Here is a 20,247-nt window from a genome sequence, read left to right as displayed (position 1 = left end):
GATTTAAAAAGCAGTTTTCAAAAAGACATATATATTTTTTTTAACTAGTAACAAACACAACAACACAATTACTGTTTTTGGATTTACTTTGTGGTTCTATGATATAAGTTACTTATGTGTCAAAAAGACTTTGTGCAAAACTCAAGAATAAATAAAAAGGAAAAGGTAAATACTGACAAAAGTAAGTGCTGTATGCTGACACACTTAGGTCAAAATCACCTTTCTGTCACAGAGCAATACGAGGTGCCACTGATGGATTCTGACCTATGTGAAAGCTGCTTGTTTTTAAAGTGTGAAGGAGAGGGAGGTAAGGGTTAAAAACTGAATGATAAAATCTCTGTCAAATGTGAGATACCATGATCTGAAGCAAGTCTACTGTATTAGACTCTCACCCAGACTTTTAGGACTTTTTTTGTAAAACACACTGGTGTAGCTTTGCCCATAAGTCTATGTAATAAGATAAATGAAATCATCATCCTAAATGAAGATTCTTTATTTATAAAGAAAATCACAGGACATGCAAAAGTGATTTAGAATGCAAAAAAAAAAAAAAAGAAATATGTTCCAATTTCCAGTGTGACAATGAACACACTGTAGTATAATGTGCCCAAATCAACACTTCTATTCTCAGACTAATGGTTTATGTAATTCTATCTATAACAACAACAAAAAAAACAATTAAAGAATGGCTACAAGGGGTTAAGGGATGAAGAAGTCAGGGTATTATTGTTTTATATGTACAACTTCAGTTTGGGGTGATGAGAAAGTTCTGGAAATGCATAGTAGTGATGGTTATATCACAACACAGATGTACTTAATGCCACTGAACTGCACACCCAGAAATGTGTTAAAATGGTAAATGTTATGCTACATGCATTTTCCCCCCCACACACAAAATTTACTGTTATTAGTCTTAAAAATGAAAACATAAAAGAATAACGTGTTACTTGTTATAAATTCCTGCTCATCTAGGCTGCTAATAAAAATTCTCCAAAGCAATGAAGTTAAAATAGGCACCCAATTACATTAAGCAAACCACTAACATAAAAATATTTTGCCATTGTCGAAGTACCTTAGCCATGCCAGGAGGATATGCCTATTAAATTTTATGCACATACACAGTTATGGCCAAGATAACGATAAATCTGCATAACCACAGCCAAAAGGTAAAAGAAATCACGCTGGGGGTCAATATGTAATGCAGACCTGAAACCCTTGTTCCTACAGAATTAGACTTGCACGCAATACCCGGTGTGGAAACAAAAGGGCTGCAAGAACGCAGCCTGTGCTTGGAGTCTCCCCCACCTTCTCCCTTCCCCCAAGTTGGGCCGCGTTCAGTTGGCTTACCACCAGGCCTAGGACGAGGGTGCGGACTCGCTCTCCTATCTCTGGCGAAATGTCATTGCCAAACTGCTGCAAGGTAGTGAGGAACCGTTTCAGCTTGCTGAGCTGCCTGGCGCCGCAGGCTGGGGGCAGCTGTTGATTAGCCAGAGACGAAGAGGAAGAGGAGGAAGGCCCGTTGCTGAAGCCGTTGGGCGGCGACGGGGCGCCATTCAAGGCTGTGGGCGAATGGCTCGTGCCATTGGTTACTGTCGAAGGGCACAAAATCAGAAAGAAGAAGATAAACGAATAAAGCACGTCAACAAGAAAATCACAACTAAGGGTCCTTCCCTTCCAATCTGGGGACTTTGGGTCATTTCAAAGCTGCGGGGTGTTTGGAGAGATGCTCTGACGTCACAGGGTGGCCAGGCGCTTGGGTGCTCCCTGACTCCAGGGGTGGACCCCTCACCCTGCAGGAAGATAGTCTGCACAGAAGCTGGTAATCAATGGAGGCTGGCTGGGGCGCAGGGCCAGCCCTGCCTCCCAAGCACGCATATGCCAGCCACCTGAAACGCTTCAAACACAGAACAAACAGCATTTTGGATGTCAGCTTTTTGTCACAGGCTTACATCAATGTAACAGAACTATTCCTTTCTAAATGGCTCCCCGAGAGAAAGTGTACATTTGGTGGAGACTAAATTTATCACTGGACATTTTTAATCATGTTTTGTACACACAACTGACAGCTGTGTTTATAGAAAGAGTACTTTCAAGTTTTAACCTTATACCACCCAATTAGAAGGCTATTTTCTCCCCCTCATATTTCTTAACCACTTCTTTAAGGAAAACACAAATTTTATGTAAGAAGCCAAAATGGATATGGTAATTATCAAAGAGTTATTTCTAGAAACCAAAAGGGACATCTCAATCCAACTAATAGCATGGATAGGCAGTAACTTGGTGAATTCACTCGATAAAATTTACTTGAATATCAAGGTAATAATCCGTAAGAACTAGGGTAGAAAAATTTACACATTTCTCACCAAAGAAACTATTGACTTTATCATGGTAGATCTTTATCAAACCTATCTTTGAAATATAATTTTGATAAATGACCTCCAATGATATTTTAAAGATGTTTTAAGTACCTTATCATTCTTAAAAAGTTTCAAGAAAATAAAATGGTCTTGTCCCAAGTGAGGACCAGAGCTACCTGTCAAGAAGTGACATCTCACTAGGCCCTGTCACAGCAGGCATACGCCTATCACTGTGACTCTGGGCAAAAACAAACCAAATGCAAGTTGACAGGGTTACAACTTGGCACTGTTGCAGCCCCCTGCTCCTTATATGTTTGGAAAGGCCTTTTAAATGGCAGTGCAATAGTTCATAAATAACCTGGATATCTCTTTTGCTGATCCCTTATACAGCCACAGATCTATTTTTGCTTATTATTTTTCATTCACATATAGATTTCAGGGGGCATGGTCTGTAAACACTAGTTTTACAAATCTTTTATGATATTTTGACCAGGATTTTCAGATCGATGAAAACAAAGCTATCCCCTATCCCTACTAAAATATACAGGAATGAAAGGGAAGTTGGTATTCTGTCAGAATAGTCTGTCCTTTCCTAGACTGATACAAAAGGCAGTACACTCCACTGGTTCAGAACACAAGTCCGGAGCCAAGCTGAAATGGAATAAACATTTAATAAATGTCTGACAGGTTCAACACAAGAAAGATGCTCCTTTATTTCAAAAAGGTTTCTGCAGGCTCTGGTTGCGTAAAACAATCCGCCTTTTAACTTAAGAATGTAGATTTTAACATCATTTGTAAATAATGGAAGAAAGTGGTATTAGAAGATCAGAAGGAGCCTGGAAATAATTGCAGCCTATTAACATGTTCCAAGTCAAAAGGAGCAAGCTAAAATGGGATCTTCATTTATCCATAAGACATTATGCTGGATCTCCTTGTCCCTTGATTTTTATTTGCAGAAAACAAAATTAATTTGAACTTGAAAACAGAAAACGCAGAAACGTCTACTTACACGTCGTTGGTGTAAACGAACTCGTTCTGGGAGCCCCTTGAGTTGTTGGGGGAGGTGGCATCGTAGGAGGAGTCAGCCTGGATGGGGTCTTCACATCCACAGGTGAGTCTGGCATCGTGGAGTGCTTCTCAGTACGATCTGGAGGACGCCACCACGATCATGTTATTTGACTCTTTAAGCACCTCGGGGCTTTCTTTTTTTAGCACCTCAGTTTTATAAGTGGGGCTCATCTTTTTTTACAAGCAAGGTAACAGAAGAAATCTAGCATCTTCTATCAATAAAATAGGTCTATCTACTGAGGCTTAAATCAAGACTTTATCATGCAAACCTCTCTTAAGAAGGTGTAGCACAGATGGCAGGACCTCATTTCTAACTGGGTAATTTTACATCCTATTGTTATTTCTGGCTTGGGCAGATGCTACCTTTGGTAGTGTTATATGCAACAGCACAACTTCACTTGAAGCTGAAGCCAACATTAGCAGGATGTAAAAAATAGATGAGGAAGTGGGCCGGTAATGAAGCCCTCAGGCAGCTCAGAAAGTACACAAATCTGAGGCTCTGTTACGCAGGTGGGATCCTGTTAGATGCTGCTGTTCTGCGATAGCTTTTTCTGTAATACTTGCCATCCCCTCTCCATGCCTAGCTTTCCAGTCTAATAGATGAAGCAGGCTATGTCTCCTGGTCATAACCTCTCACTTCATTTTTTTTCTGCTCTGTTTGAAAAATCACCACTACATAAATGTCACACAATGAAGTTATTATTGACTTAGAATTTATGAGTTTATGATCTACCATTTAAAAAATATGTAACCAATACTTCAACCACCAATCTCTGGCAGAGTAAGAATGGAAAAATAGCAAACTGAGAACTCAAAAGAACTAAAGACCCTCCTAATATTTTTTTATGAGTATGTGACAGGGAGAATTTCCCTGACTACCCAATAAAGCACTTCAGAACTTTTATACTAAGTGTATTTTTCTCTTGCAATTTTAAACTTCTCAATCTAATCTACTCAGAGAAACAGATCTCCAGTAAAAAAAAAAAGAAAAAGAAAAAAAGGGTGTTTGTTTTTTTAAGATGCAATTTTCTACCTAGTATGTGCACACATGCACACATACCCCCCAAAAATTGTTTCTGAGGTGCCTCTTGCAGCCTGAGGCACAGATACCTACCAATTAGACTTTTTGAAAAGTAAAATAATATAGACTATTCCTAAGAATGGATCTCTTAAAAAAGCAATATGGTCACCATAATGAAAAACTCTCAAAATTACTTGTCAATTATTAAAATGAAAAGCTCAAATTATTACTATGACAATTCCAAGTCGACCTCACCTTTATTCAAAGCAATTTTGTAAGACTTGGGATGCAACAGGACATAACATTTGAAACCTGAAATAGCGCAGATAACACATAAGGAAAGGTATAATAAAAGAATCAAAGTAATCACCATTCTAATAAAGAGTATTTTGAAAGATGAATCAGTGAACAGTAAGTATCAGGATCTCTATTTCTTCATCTCTACTGCTGGCTGAATAACAATGACTATCCCTACAGTGAATAAGTGTTCCAAGTGAAATGATGGTGAAACACATGGAGAGCACCTCCACCTTTATCTTATTATTAAAAACTTGTCCTCAGATGCTATTCCAGAGTGTTTTACAACCAGTGCCAGTGAATAACTTATTCTAGAGAAAAGCAGAAGTTAGGCAGGCTCAAAACTACTTCTTTGATAGTTAAATTCATTGAACAGTCTACTCACCTCAACCAACCTCAGCAACAAGGGAATAAATAGCTTTCCACTTATGCTGCAGCTTAGGGAAGAGGTACAGCAGCAAATACAAGTCTCCCTAAATAAAGGCAAATATTTCTCTCTTGCCAAGGAAGGAAGGATAAAGGCAGGCTTGCCAGAGTCGGCTGGGAGATAACAGTGGGAACTGCTGGTCCATCTGGTTTGCATTCTGCTAACACTCACACAGAGCTGTTAGCGAAGGCAGTCCAGACCCACAGATTTGAAGCACGTGGTTGCACACAGAAAGGAAGGGGGGGGGAAGGGAAGTGGGAATAACAGAAAATAAATAAATAAACATAGCAAGCAAGAGAAGGGAAGACGAGAAAGAGGGAACACACCGAAAAAGCAGGGAGGAAGGAGCCTGAAGTTACAGTGGACAGCTTCAGCACCCCTAAAGGCGGAGCCTTGGCAGAAGTCACAACGGACAGCTTCAGCATCTAGAAAGGATGAGCCTTGGTAGACATGGGCCCTGCCTCCCCTTGATGCAATTCCTGAGCAAGATCTAAACTTGAGAATATATCCTGCACCCACTTTGTACTACTCTTTCTCCAACAGCCCGTGCTAAGGAAAGAGGGGATAATAAACTGTCAAGTTGACAATGGGTTTCCTCTTCAGACTCTTTTAAGATAAAATTTGCGTTTGTCTTCTGCTGCCCAGTTTTAGAAAGAGTTTTGATACATTCGCAATTTTAAGCTGAACACGTTTCGAATACCTGTCTTGGTCCACTAATGTAACATGATTCCTATGCAGAATTTAACCATAATGACAGCAGTAATTATTATAAAAGGTAGATGAACAACTTTTTTTAAATTTCTGAAATGTCATCATTTTAGGAGCAATAAGCACTAAGTCAGTGAAGAGCAAAACACCACCGCTTCTAACAGTAATACACACACTTTCACTAGAATGTATGTACACGTGTATGTGTGTTTAGGATTCTGACATCGGCCACATTTCTGTGATGGTTAGTTTCACTCTGATGGAAAGGAGTTCCAACCCAGAGGTCCTACAAACTTTGACAAAGTGGGACCATATGTAACTCATTCTGTTCTGTTCACTGCAGTCAATCCAGAATTGAGATAGATGGTGAAATAACCAGCCAGGCCTAAGCCATACACACACACACACACACACACAAACCCTCTGGAGCAGAGAGATGCAAGGAAACTCAGAAAGTGTGTTTTAACCATGCTGAGTTCTGTTGCATTTGCTTTGGATTATTTTTTTAAAAAAAAATTCCGAAATATATATTCTTGAAATTTCTATAGCAAACAGTAAAAGAGCTATGATTCAATCATAGAAGTATTTCATTCCATTTCTAATTAGAGGATATAGTAAAACCAATATTAAGCTATAATATTTCTTATGCAGTTTTCTAAGTTTATGAAAATTATATTGTTCTTGTATGTAATTTCTATTTTTGGTTGCTGTGGGGGAAAGCTGACATTTATTGACACAAAATGATAAACCCAAAAAGAACGAAAGAAAAAAGTTATCAGTAAATTATGTATTGTAAAAAAAGAATCATCTACCTTAATGATTCACACCACTTCTAAACATCTTCCCTATATGGTAAGTTTTCAGCTCACATGGCAAATATCCAACACATATGTACCAAAGATGGTTGATGCATGGAAGGAAATGTGGTATATATAAATATATTACTGATAGCATTTCAATACCCAATTCAATGTCAGGGCCTTCTAGAAGTGGTATGTTTTCCATTTCCTTTTTTGTTGTTGTTATTTTATGTGAAAAGGTATGGCATAATCCGCCATGGCACTTATTTTACTTTTAGTTAGTTCAAATAGTTCCAGATGTGTTCTTAAAGTATGAGAACAGGCATTCTACATTTCCCTTGCTTACATACCATTCTAGAGATGATTGGTGTAAAAGAATTCAGTATTGGTATAATGAATGGCATAACATTTTCTATCAGAGTTCATCATGTCAATTCTAAAAGAAGAAATATCTGTTTCACAGGTGTTATGGACTGAAGACCTTTTCGGTCAATTAGTAGTTAGTTCAGAGTTAGTCTTCTTTGAGTGTTAGTTAAGAAAGCTACAAGGCATGGACCAAAGAGGATTAGGCCGAAGTGGAACCAAAGACCAAGGTACTATTAAATGGAAAGGCAGCAGGAAAAAACTGGCACAGAGTTTGATTTTTATTTATCCGGAAAATATAGCAAATATGGTTCTGACAATGGAGTCATTTAGTGATTCCAGTGACTGGGTGTGAGGTGTTGCAAGCAACTGTCTGCAGACTCGAAAGGTAGTCGTTCCAGCCTCTACAACACCAACACCTCATTTCCTTGATCAACACCTCTGGCAACACTCATACGTGCTCAGAACCCTTCAACAATGCTTAGGAATGAAAGTCAAACGCTAACATTTCAGCCGAATGCAATTATACAGTGGGAAGGATATTTATTAACAGCGATAACAGAACTTCCAAGTTAAGACAGACGTGGTTGCAAATGTAGACTCTCTTGACCATTAGCAGTGAGCCCTCAGGCAAGTGAGTTACCCTGAGTGAGTTACTCTTCCCTGGCGGCTCAGCTGGTAAAGAATCCACCTGCAATGTGGGAGACCTGGGTTTGATCCCTGGGACAGGAAGATCCCTTTGAGAAGGGAATGGCTGCCCACTCAGTATCCTGGCCTGGAGAATTCCAGGGACTGTGGAGTCCAAGTGGTTGCAAAGAGTTGGACATGACTGAGCGACTTTCACTTCCACTTTCTTTTCCCTTTTCAGTCCCTATTAAGAACAGGGATGCAATCCTCTGCTGCGACAGGACCCCACCACAGTGCCTTCTTGTATCAGGCACCAACTTGTGTGAGCTCCTTCTCCTTGGCCTTCCTCTCCATGACCCATTTATGGCTTTATTGCCAATGCCTTCCCCCAGTTGCATGCTCTGCCTATACAGGGCACCTTGACATCACTCCTTGACTTTTCTGCCTTTCTTTATAGAGCTGTTGTTTCCTTTATCTAGAACATGTCCCATCTTGTAAATTATTTACTGCTCATTATGGATTCCACATCCTCTTAAAGCTTTCCCCAGCTGCCCTACGTACCAACCAGATCAGGCTTCCTCTGCGTCCCTTTTAGCATTTATTATAGCCTATCTGTACAACATCTGTATATGTGAATCTGTATTATACACTCAAACACCCCAACCAGTGATAATATTGACAGTAAGCAGTTAAGTGTTAGCCGCTCAGTCATGTCTGACTCTGTGACCCCATGGACGATAGCCCGCCAGGCTCTTCTGTCCATGGGATTCTCCAGGCAAGAATACTGGAGTGGGGTGCCATTGCCTTCTCCAAGGGGTCTTCACCAAAGGGTCTTCACCACCCAGGGATCGAAGTCAGTTCTCCTACATTGCAGAATGATTCTTTACTCTCTGAGCCACCAGGGGAGAACAGTTAAAAACCTGATAGCAATTTAAGTGCCTCCTTAGGAAGACATTTTAAAACTAAGCACAACCATGGCTTTCATCACTACCCAGGTGGCGCTAAGGATAAAGAACTTGCCTTTCAATGCAGGAGACCTAAGAGAGGCAGGATCAATCCCTGGGTAGGGAAGATCCCTAGGGAAGGGTACGGGAACCCACGCCAACCTGGAGAATCCCATGGACAGAGGAGTCTGGCGGACTTTGGTCCATAGGGTCGCAAGAGTCAGACACAACTGAAGCTACTTAGCATGCACGCATAGCTTTCATAAGAAGGAATGTTAACTCATAACTTTTACAAACCCATTCCCTATATTATAGCCAGTTTAAAGACAGCAACCCTAATTCCAGGGCAAAAGACAAACACAGAGTCATCAACAGCATATAAATACATGAGAAAATGCAATGCAGGTAAAAAGTAAAGATTCTGAAAATCCAAAATTCAGTTCAACTGCGCTACCACCTTATGTAGTTTCAGACAAAGTGTAAGGATGACCTGTTACCTCAAGTCTTACCATGTGTTATGTGAAGATATTTATTTCTGATATTCAAATCTGATCTGACCTGTTACCTAGTTTAAAACCATTGGGCATGTCCCACTGACCACAGAATAAAATATAAGCTCTTTAGCTTACCTTACTACTACTAAGTCGCTTCAGTCGTGTTCGACTCTGTGCGACCCCATAGGCAGCAGCCCACCAGGCTCCCCCGTCCCTGGGATTCTCCAGGCAAGAACACTGGAGTGGGCTGCCATTTCCTTCTCCAGTTTTCCTTTAAAATTGGAGGAAGTTACAGTTCAGTACACACAGGCAAAGTCATATCCGACTCTTTGTGACCCCATGGACTGTAGCCCACCAGGCTCCTCTGTCCATGGAATTCTCTAGGCAAGAATACTGGAGTAGGTTGCCACAGCTTACCTTATGTCACAGATAGTGCTGAGTTCCTTCTCAACAGCCCTTATCCCAGTCTTCCCTGCTGAAGAGCCCTAATTTTGTTCAGATACACAATTCTTAGGGGCAGATTCTGCTTGTTTTATATTACTCGGGTTATCACATTCCCCTTATCAGCAACAGGTTTCAGAAGTGAGAGCTGTGCTCCAATTACGGACAATGGGTCATGAAGGGAGGTCTATAGAAAAGGTTCTCGGAAAGACTTCCTAACCCACCAAAGAGAAACCAAAGCAGAAAATACCCCTTTTTCTTCTGTCTGAAAGTGATTCTTTCACTTCTTTGGAGTTTACTTTTCTTATTTAGAAAATTAAGCATCTTGGAATACAAGACCTCAAGGATCTTTTCAAAACTCTAATATTCTCTGATATTTTTCTTCACATGTGGCTCACAATAATCTCAAACAAAAGGAGGCTACTCAGAGAAAATGTATCGACAATAAAGTGACCACCAGACTTCCTCTGTTCACATAAACTTCTATGTCCACAAGACTATGCCTGAACAGAAATCTTTTTCCAGAAACATTAAAATGAATATCTAGCTTTTGTTTTTAAATACAATTTCCAATTCTCATTACTATATCTAGCTCTTGTTTTTAACTACAATTTCCAATTCTCATTACTAAATCTCTGTCAATGATTTGGTTACAAAATAACTGTACAAATGTCCAAATTTCTCTGTTTAAGCTATCATCAAAACACTCATTTTCAAAGCTCAGGTTCTTGAAAGTGTCATCTACACTCACTTTCCTTATTTCCTTTTCCTCCTTACATGTACTTGGAGTAGACACCTATAAGACCTCTGCCTAGAAAGTTTCCCTCCCAGCATGGGGACCTGCCAAGCTACCTTGGGAGCCACCATGTTCTTTGATGACTTCATACCCTGGATACCAGGGGCTGGCCCAGGCACAGCACTTAGTCTGAGATGGGCCATCTCAGAAAAGAAAAGTAACTCCAATCCAGAGGTGAAAATCACACGCTCTGCTGCCTTTCATGTCCAGAAAGCAGGTGTGTGTTGGAAAAGAAGGCAACAGGCGGGAAGAAACTAAGAAATGACAAGAGGTTATCCTGATAGTGCCTCATAGGAAACTTGCTCCTTCTACTGGATTCTAGTTGCATCTCTAACATTCCTATAATTTGGATCTTCCAAACAATCCTAGTTAATCAGTCCCTCCTTTGCCTAAATCTTAATTTGAGCTGACTTTTTACTTGCAACCAAAGAATCCTGAGTAAAATAACCCTGGACTATGGCATCAATGTATTCTCCTCCTACTGAAACTTCTAAATTGTCTCTTATTAATCCAAGAAACACTTGTATCATTTATCTGGCATCTTTGTATCAGCTGACACTGTACACCACTTCCTTCTGCATGAAACATGCTGTCCTCTGGACTCCGTTATTCTAACATTCTCCTCATTTTTCTCAGGCCTCCTTGCGTGTTCTTCTTTCTCAGCCTCTTTTAAACGTTCACTCTTTGACATCCCTATGATAACTACTCTATCTCCCCACAGTGTTCCTCTTCAAACTTTCACTCTATACCTTTTCCTTAGTGACTTCATTGGTGCTGTGACAGTCACACCATAGCCATTATGTGCATGACTTGTACATGTAACTCTAGCCCTAATATCCCTTCCAAGTCCTAGAATCAAATATAGAATGCTACTCATTTCAAGAGGCTGAATTCAAACTCTTATAAAACTATCCTCTCACCTTGCCTAAGCGACAATCCATTGAATGGACTTTCTGATCTGACAGTTCATCTCTGATCCATTCTCCAAATCACATCCAAAGACCTTTTATAATGTTAAGCATAAAGTCTTTGTGTCTTACTAGGACGCACAAAGACAGAGCTTTGTGACTTACCTGGCTCCCATGTACCCCCAGCCACCTCTGAACTCTTTCCTGAATTACTACAGCCTCTGAAAGCCCCTGGGTCACACAGGGTTCCACTGCACGGCATCCCTTACCTGACACACCCTTCACTCCACCACTGTCTGCTTAACTCCATCACTCCTTTAAAACTCCATCTGGGTCTCACCTCATCTAGTGCGTGCTAAGTCACTTCAGTCATGTCCGACTCCGTGTGACCCCATGGACTATAGCCCACCAGCCTTCTCTGTCCATGGGATTCTCCAGGCAAGAGTGCTGGGGTGGGTTGTCATGCCCTCAGCCAGGGGATCTTCCTGGCCCAGGAACTGAACCCACATCTCTTACATCTCCTGCACAGGCAAGAGAGTTCTTTACCTCTTTGTCACTTGGGATGCCCCAGCACAACTCTCCCATCCTGGGCTGTCCCCAGAACTACCCTATATTTCCATATTTCACTCTCTAGATCATCTTATGGCACTGATTGTACTTTATTTAGAACCAAGGTCAGTCTCTTCCACTAAACTGTAATTTATTTAAAGGAAATTATGATGACATATTATTTGTTTTTATAGCCCCAGTACTTGGCACAGTGCTTGACACATAAAAGGTGCTCAATAAATATTTTAAATGAATATATATTGCTATAAGGCCATAATGCAGGCAGATGGGATAGGGTGTCCTCGGAGGAAAAGAACCAGATGTAGCTTTTTGACCTAAGAGAACCCATTTTAGGCCTAAACCCTTTTGTGATCTAAGCCTAGACACGATGCTTGTCCCTGAACAGGTCTCAGTAGTAAATGATCTTCAGGGAACAAAGGAATGCAGAACAGAGGAAAAGCAGTCAAGAAGCAACAGTTCAGCAATAAATCAGAGTCCTGGCTGTTCCCTCAAGGGATACACATACCCATCTGATACACATCTCGGAATTATTCTACGGGAACTAAGACATCCACCCTGGTAAGGATGGTAGCTACACTTTAAGGCACCCGAACCTAAGGAAAGATGATTCTGACCTTTTCTGACCCTTATGACTTTAGGCAACTAAAGCTTGGATTCTGTCAACCTCTGCCCCAAGTCTATGCTGAGCTTTTAAAAAATATTCATTTACTTATTTGGTTGCACTGGGTCTCCGTTGTACCACCCTGGCTCTTCGTTGCAGAGTGCAGGCTTCTCTCTAGTTGTAGACTCAGCAGCTGCAGCGCAGCACGCGGAATCTCAGCTCCCTAACCAGGGATCAAACCCATATCCCCTGCACTGAAAAGTGGGTTCTTAACCCCTGGACCATCAGGGAAGTTCCTTTATGTTGCATTCTTCTCTGCTCCAGTCCTTCATGAATATGTATGTAGCTTAAAATTCCCCCAATTTTGCTATTCAAGGAGACACTGCTGTGGATAAAATCGCTAGTGTTATCCTTACTTGCTCCAAGTAATAAATCCTTCCTTCTCCTGGTTGTATCTTCTGCGATGCCACCAAGAGGGGAAGCCAGTTTTCAGGTAAGAATAAGGCATGCCTTTAGTCACTACTTTGAAATACTAGAACTTTCAAAAAACATGACAAATTTAAGATACAATCTTCTACACCTTTTTTCCATCCTTAAAAAGTCCTAAAAAGAATATCTACACTCTGAAAACATTAAGTAACCAAAGATAAATCTTTGAATTGGATTACTGAGTTTACCAGTTTTAAAATGTCTTTCAGTAATCACGATATATTTCCTAAAGCCTTTTACATTAGAAAAGGAGATGTGTAAGGCAATTTATACACATATGACATAGTCTCCCAAAGCTCCCTTTTTTTTTTACAATAATAGTAACAGTATAGTCATATATCATACACATGTATATTTAAAACAAAGACAAAATATATTATGACCCCAAACCAAATTTTTCCATATTTCAAAGTTTTTCTGTTCTTGTCTATGGATGGTAGAATTATAGATTACTTTTAGTTTCTTTCTGTTATCTTTCTTTTATTTAAACGTTATGCAATAAAAAGGTTTATTTTTACAAGGGAAAAAAATCCCACAAAAACCCTTAGGATAAGTCATCTAAAATCAAGTAATTAATTAGGCACTACACCAAATCCCCTGCATGCTTTAACCTTATTTTAAAATCTCACTATGAAAAGGTACCACAGAGTTGCCCATCTTCTAAAAGGGAATTGCGGACAACAGTAGATAATCTGTTTGAGGTTACAAGCTAGAACTTACTCCAGGTGTTCTCAAGAGTTTACTATCATCTAAAACTACAGCTATTTCATACAAGATCTGGACTTTTATACAAGAATGTGTCTTGCTATTTTATACAAGAAACATTCAGTAAATATTATATCTAAAGTTAGCATTATACTGGAATTGCACCTTCTAAAACTACTGTGAAAGTGAAGTCACTCAGTCATGTCCAACTCTTTGCGACCCCATGGATTGTAGCCTATCAGGCTCCTCAGTTCATGGAATTTTCCAGGCAAGAGAACTACTGTACTAATCCCTATAAAGAAAGCTGAGAGCTGAAGAATTGATGCTTTTGAACTATGGTGTTGGAGAAGAGTCCAACACCATAGTTGAGAGTCCCTTGGACTGCAAGGAGATCCAACCAGTCCATCCTAAAGGAGATCAGCCCTGGGTGTTCATTGAAAGGACTGATGTTGAAGCTGAAACTGCAATCCTTTGGCCACCTGATGTGAAGGGCTGACTCATTTGAAAAGACCCTGATGCTGGGAAAGATTGAGGGCAGGAGGAGAAGGGGACGACAGGATAAGATGGCTGGATGGCATCACTGACTCGATGGACTTGAGTCTGAGTGAACTCCGGGAGTTGGTGATGGACAGGGAGGCTTGGCGTGCTGCAATTCATGGGGTGGCAAAGAGTCAGACAAGACTGAGCAACTGAACTGAAGTGAACTGAGTCACATGTGGCCACTGAAAATGTAATTAATTAAAAGTAAATAAAATTTAAAATTGAATCCCTCAGTCACACTAGTCACATTCAAGTGCTCAACAGCCGTGGTGGCATGGCTACCATATTAGAAAGCTCAGTTATAGAGTATTACAGTCATCACAGAAGAACAAGGCAGGGCTCAAAGAAACGGCTCTGAAATGCTACCCTAAGAAACAAAAGTTCTGCAGTAGGAGGTCATGGAGGTGACATGCAGCCTCAAAGCGTGGGGACTGGGGGAAGGAAGGAGAGCCTTTGGTCTCATCCGAAACACTTCCCGGTCCCATTCAGATCTTTCCTTGATTTATAGGTTGAACTCCAGCATATGATTTTGTCTGATAGTTAAAAGGAAAAAAATGTTTGAAACCCAGTGACTAAGTAAGTGAGCTTTAAGGAAGCAGGAGGAGAAGCCATGCTCAGTCCAGGTAATCAGTCAACAATGGGATAACTGCATTAACGAGAACAAGGCCATGAGTTCAGTCCTGGAACAAGCCGGTCAGCAACCGAGTCAGCGGCTGGTCCAGAAACTGGGATGACTGCCTGAAGCAGGACATCAAGCCATTAAAACAGCATGAGGTGAGATGGAAGATGACAGAAGAATGAGGTAAATCACAATTTCTAGTAAAATAGTAACATTTCTGGGTCATCTCTTACAGGGACAATGCATTTCCTTAGCTCCTACTTGATACGTTCATCCTGTTTCTGAATGCTTCCCTAGTCACACGGTGTCAGCTTCACAAACGCAGAAATTCTGACTGATTTTGTTAACTCCAGCTTCCACAGCCGGAGAAGGCAATGGCACCCCACTCCAGTACTCTTGCCTGAGAATCCCATGGACGGAGGAGCCTGGTGGGCTGGAATCCATGGGGTCGCTAAGAGTCAGACACCACTGAGTGACTTCTCTTTCACTTTTCACTTTCATGCACTGGAGAAGGAAATGGCAACCCACTCCAGAATTCTTGCCTGGAGAATCCCAGGGATGGGGGAGCCTGGTGGGCTGCCGTCTGTGGGGTCGCACAGAGTCGGAGACGACTGAAGCGACTTAGCAGCAGCAGCAGCAGCAGCTTCCACAGAATTTAGAAGAGTGTCTAGAACAGTAGGCACTTGGTAAAGAGTTGCTGAATGAACGAAAAAGAACGTAAGCTAGGAAGAAAACAAAGCAAGTTTCTGACAAAACAGGCAAAGATATTACCAGTCATTTTACAGCTACCCAGAGGGGAGTACAGGAGAGTCAGCAGGCAGGACATGCTGAGAGCACATATTCACTTCAATGGAACAGGCCCCAAACAGTCTCAAACCGTTCACTCATTTTTCAAAAAAGATGACCTGCAGACCACCAAGAGAAAGTGCTATAAACATCAGTAAGTACCCAAATGGTGGTTCTAGTTAGAAAAAACAATATCAGAAAGTATGGAAAGAAATGTGGGTCTTATGAATACTGGTAGATTCCAGGCATTACTTATATGTATAAATTAACTGTAATACTCTAACCAGCATAGGTCCACATGAATCTGTTTTAAGATTTAATAAATTTTAAGATTTCCTTTGGAAAAAAAAGGGACCTCCAGTTGAAGAAGTTTGAAACCCCTGACACCAGCAACCAGTTGAATGTTTGCTGAATGAGTGTAATGAAAACACCAAGGAAAAACTGCAACTCCTAAATACATAGAAAAGTGACTCCTGCTTATCAGAAGAGCAGAGAAACACAAAGGCATCACCAAGGGCCCATAAACTGAACATCAGCATGTATGTTAACACCCTCCTGCCAAGAGCAGATTATTTCAGAAGGTGACAAAAATCATTCAGTGGTGATCCAAATCTTTAACAGTGTTAAAGCACAGACAATTTTTATTCCATCAAGATTTGTTATATTTGCCAATAACAAAGAAGGCTACAAAGCCAGGTCCGAGAGTGGTCACAGAAAAATGGTAGCAGACATGTCCAATGCACTCAGTTATGATTATCCAGGTAAGAGTTAGTAATCCTAGGCAGAAAATTATGAAGGGGCGCAGAGTATGGCAGAGTATGTGCTGCACTGTTCTTAGTCACGCAGTCGTGTCCAACTCTTGTGATCCCATGGACTGTAGCCCTTTAGGCTCCTCTGTCCATGAGGCTTCTCCAGCCAAGAATACTGGAGTGGGTTGCCATGCCCTCCTCCAGGGCATCTTCCCAACCCAGGGATCCAACCCAGGTCTCCTGCATTGCAAGTGGATTCTTTACCATCTGGGCCACCAGGGAACCCCAAGAATACTGGAGTGCATAGCCTATCCCTTCTCCAAGGGATCTTCCCAACCCAGGAATCCAACCAGGGTCTCCTGCATTGCAGATGGATTCTTTACCAGCTGAGCTGCCAGGGAAGCCCTGTGTGACTAGATCACAGGCAAGCAAACAGTCGGAGCTCCAATGAGTATTTGTTTAATTTAATTGAATGTACAACCAGACAGTGCTGTTGATGTAGACTTTACATTATAGGCAATGGGAAAGCACAGAGTTTTTAGGGAACTGAATGATATAGTCATTTCTATATATGGGTATATGTGGAGCAGAGAATAAAGAGTGTAAGAAAGGCAAGAGGGCAAGAGGACTGGATATCAACAGCGTAGACAAGAAATGATACAGCATCCAGCACAGGAGTGGCCCAAGAATGGAGACTATGAGGGAAATTGCGGAGGTGCTTTATGAAAAGTCTATGTCAAATTCACAGAGCTTGGTAACAAAGTAAGATAAATCTTGAGTAAGTAGGAATCTAGGGTGTGTGGCAATGTCAAAAAGCAAACCCAAACAGAGCAGGAAGAAGCATTTGGAAAAAATTCAGTTAAGTCACAGTGACTTAGAGGGACCCCTGCAACACTCTGTCATTCGTATATAAAATACCCTGATCATCTTTCACTCCCATGGGACCGCCATCAAATTATTCTCCCTCCTAGACGTGTTTCTCCTCCACCATCACTGTCCACTGCTACCAGCTTTCACTGGAGCTAATCAACACAACTGCTCCCCTATACTGCAATCTGTTTACCATAAAACAGATGGAATAATCCTGTCAAGCACAAGTGTATTCATTCATCTAACTAATAGTATTTATTCAAAAATATCTGAGCCATCTACAAAGTGCTAATACTATTTTGCACAACAGAGAGATGTCAATCAAAACAAAGGAAAATCACTGCCCTTAAGAACTTTATATTCTGATCCTCAGATGAAGTGACTACTTTTAGACAAAATAAAAAAGGCTTTAAGTAACCTAACATTGTACAGGAGGTGGTGACCAAGACCATTTCCAAGAAAAAGAAATGCAACAAGGCAAAATGATTGTCTGAGGAGGTCTTACAAATAGCTTAGGAAAGAAGAGAAGCAAAAGGCAAAGGAGAAAAGGAGAGATATACTCATCTGAATGCTGAGTTCTCAAAAATGGAAAGGCGAGATAAGAAAGTCTACTTAAGTAAACAATACAAAGAAATAGAGGAAAACAACAGAATGGGAAAGACTAGAGATCCCTTCAAGAAAACTAGATACCAGGAGACCATTTCATGCAAAGATGGGCACGATAAAGGACAGAAATGGCATGGACTTAACAGAAGCAGAAGATATTAAGATGAAGTGACAAGAATACACAGAAGAATACATGGATAACCATGATGGTGTTGCTCATCTACAGCCAGACATCCTGGAATGTGAAGTGAAGTGGGCCTTAGAAAGCATTACTATAAACAAAGCTAGTAGAGGGGATGGAATTCCAGCTGAGCTATTTCAAATCCTAAAAGATGATGCTGTTAAAGTGCTGAACTCAAAATGCCAGCATATCTGGAAAACTCAGCAGTGGCCACAGGACTGGAAAAGGTCAATTTTCACTCCAATCCCCAAAAAGGGAAATACCAAAGAATGTTCAAACTGCACAACTGCACTCATTTCACATGCTAGCAAGGTAATGCTAGGTTTTAAGCTAGGTTTCAACAATACATGAACCAAGAACTTCCAGAGGGACAAACTGAAATTCGAAAAGGTAGAGGAACCAGAGATCAAATTGCCAACATTTGTTGGATCACAGAAAAAGCAAGGGAATTCCAGAAAAACATCTACTTCGGCTTCATTGGCTACACTAAAACTTTTGACTGTGTGGATCACATCAAACTGAAAAATTCTTAAAGAGATGGGAATACCAGAGCATCTTACCTGCTTCCTGAGAAACCCACATGCAGGGCAAGAAGCAACAGTTAGAATCAGACATGGAACAATGAATTGGTTCCAGACTGGGAATGGAGTACTTCAAGGCTGTATATTGTCACCCTGCTTATTTAACTTCTATGCCGTGTTGTTTCAGTTGCTCAGCTGTGTTCGACTCTTTGTAACCCCATGGACTGAAGTATGTCACGCAAAATGCAGAGCTGGATGAAGCACAAGCTGGAATTAAGACTGCCAGAAGAAAATACCAATAACCTCAGATACACAGAGACACCACCCTTATGGCAGAAAGCAAAGAAGAACTAAAGAGCCTCTTGATGAAAGTGAAAAAACCTGGCTTAAAACTCAACATTCAGAAAACTAAGATCATGGCATCCGGTCCCATCACTTCATGGCAAGTAGATGGGGAATAAATGGAAACAGCGGCAGATTTTATTTTCTTGGGCTCCAAAATCACTACAGATGGTGACTGAAGCAATGAAATTAAGAGACGCTTGCTCCTTGCAAGATAAGCTATGACAAACCTAGACAGCATATTAAGAAGCAGAGACATCACTTTGCTGACAAGCTCATATAATCAAATCTAAGGTTTTTCCAGTAGTCATGTACAGATGTGAGAGTTGGACCATAAGAAAGAAGGCTGAGTGTTGAAGAATTGATGCTTTTGAACTGTGGTGTTGGAGAAGACTCTTCAGAGTCTCTTGGACAGCAAGGAGATCCAACCAGTCAATCCTAAAGGAAATCAATTCTGAATATTCATTGGAAAGACTGACGGTGAAGCTGAAGTTCCAATACTTTGGCCACCTGATGCGAAGAGCCGACTCACTGGAAAAGACCCTGATATTGGGAAAGATTGAAGCAGGAGGACAAGGGGACGACAGAGGATGAGATGGTTGGATGGCATCACCGACTCCATGGACATGCCTTTCAGCAAACTCCAGGAGACAGTGGAGGACAAGGAGGCCTGGCGGGCTGCAGTCCAAGGGATCGCAAAGTGTCGGACATAACTGAGCAACTGAACAACAAGTAACTTAGGACAGCAGACAGACTTAGTCTCTGCTTACCTCTCCTATCTTAATCTCAGACCTCACTGGTTTAATCAGTCACAAGTTTCATCTCACCTCAGGGCCTTTCACTCAGCCAGGAAAACTCACCTCAGCTCAAATTCACTTACTCAAAGGGGTCCTTGATGCCCCCCGACCCCTGCCATGCCCTGTATGATAAACTCTTACTTTTCTGTTCCTTGCAGAGCTTGCAGAAACTGTTATAATGCTCCATAATGGCAGGGAGCATATCATTTCAATATCACATATCAACTCAGTCCAGAATTTATCACACTGCTGAGAACCTAGTTCAAGTAAATGGTGGTTAAATACATATTTCCTATTTAAAAATACAGATCTGGAGGTACAAGTAGAGCAAAACAATCGGATTCTTTATTTCCCTTAAAAGGGATTTCAAAATTTCTTCAGTGATAGAAATAATAAAATAATGATGACAATAATAGAAGCCTCTCAAACGTATACTTGATCCCTACTGCAAAGGGGCCTCCCCCCAACACCATTCCCCCCAAATCAACCCAGCATAGGCACAAGCTATTTTGTGGTTAATCCAAAAAATACACATTGATCTTTTATCTTACTTGAGCTCTCAGCGGTCTTGGATCCGTCCGGCTATTTCTCACTCCTTTTCTCCTGCAATATCATCCATC

The 20,247-nt window shown here is 41.0% G+C and overlaps 1 protein-coding gene across 5 annotated transcripts in view; it reads right to left on the bottom strand.

Moving 5' to 3' along the window:
- Nucleotides 1-20,247, bottom strand: part of RUNX1T1 (RUNX1 partner transcriptional co-repressor 1) — a 152,918-nt gene that overhangs the window by 60,580 nt on the left and 72,091 nt on the right. For all 5 annotated transcript variants that reach the window (XM_040261099.1, XM_040261097.1, XM_040261101.1 and 2 more), the window contains 2 exons: nt 3,367-3,504; nt 1,348-1,589 (listed from right to left, as the gene is read on the bottom strand). In XM_040261099.1, the coding sequence (XP_040117033.1) occupies nt 1,348-1,589; nt 3,367-3,504 (380 nt within the window). The remainder of the gene's footprint in view (nt 1-1,347; nt 1,590-3,366; nt 3,505-20,247) is intronic.

The sequence above is a fragment of the Oryx dammah genome, unplaced genomic scaffold (assembly GCF_014754425.2).
Source record: "Oryx dammah isolate SB20612 unplaced genomic scaffold, SCBI_Odam_1.1 HiC_scaffold_19, whole genome shotgun sequence".
Lineage (NCBI taxonomy): Eukaryota > Metazoa > Chordata > Mammalia > Artiodactyla > Bovidae > Oryx > Oryx dammah.
The sequence above is the reverse complement of the archived record's forward strand: the minus strand, read 5'-3'. Positions and strand labels throughout refer to the sequence as shown.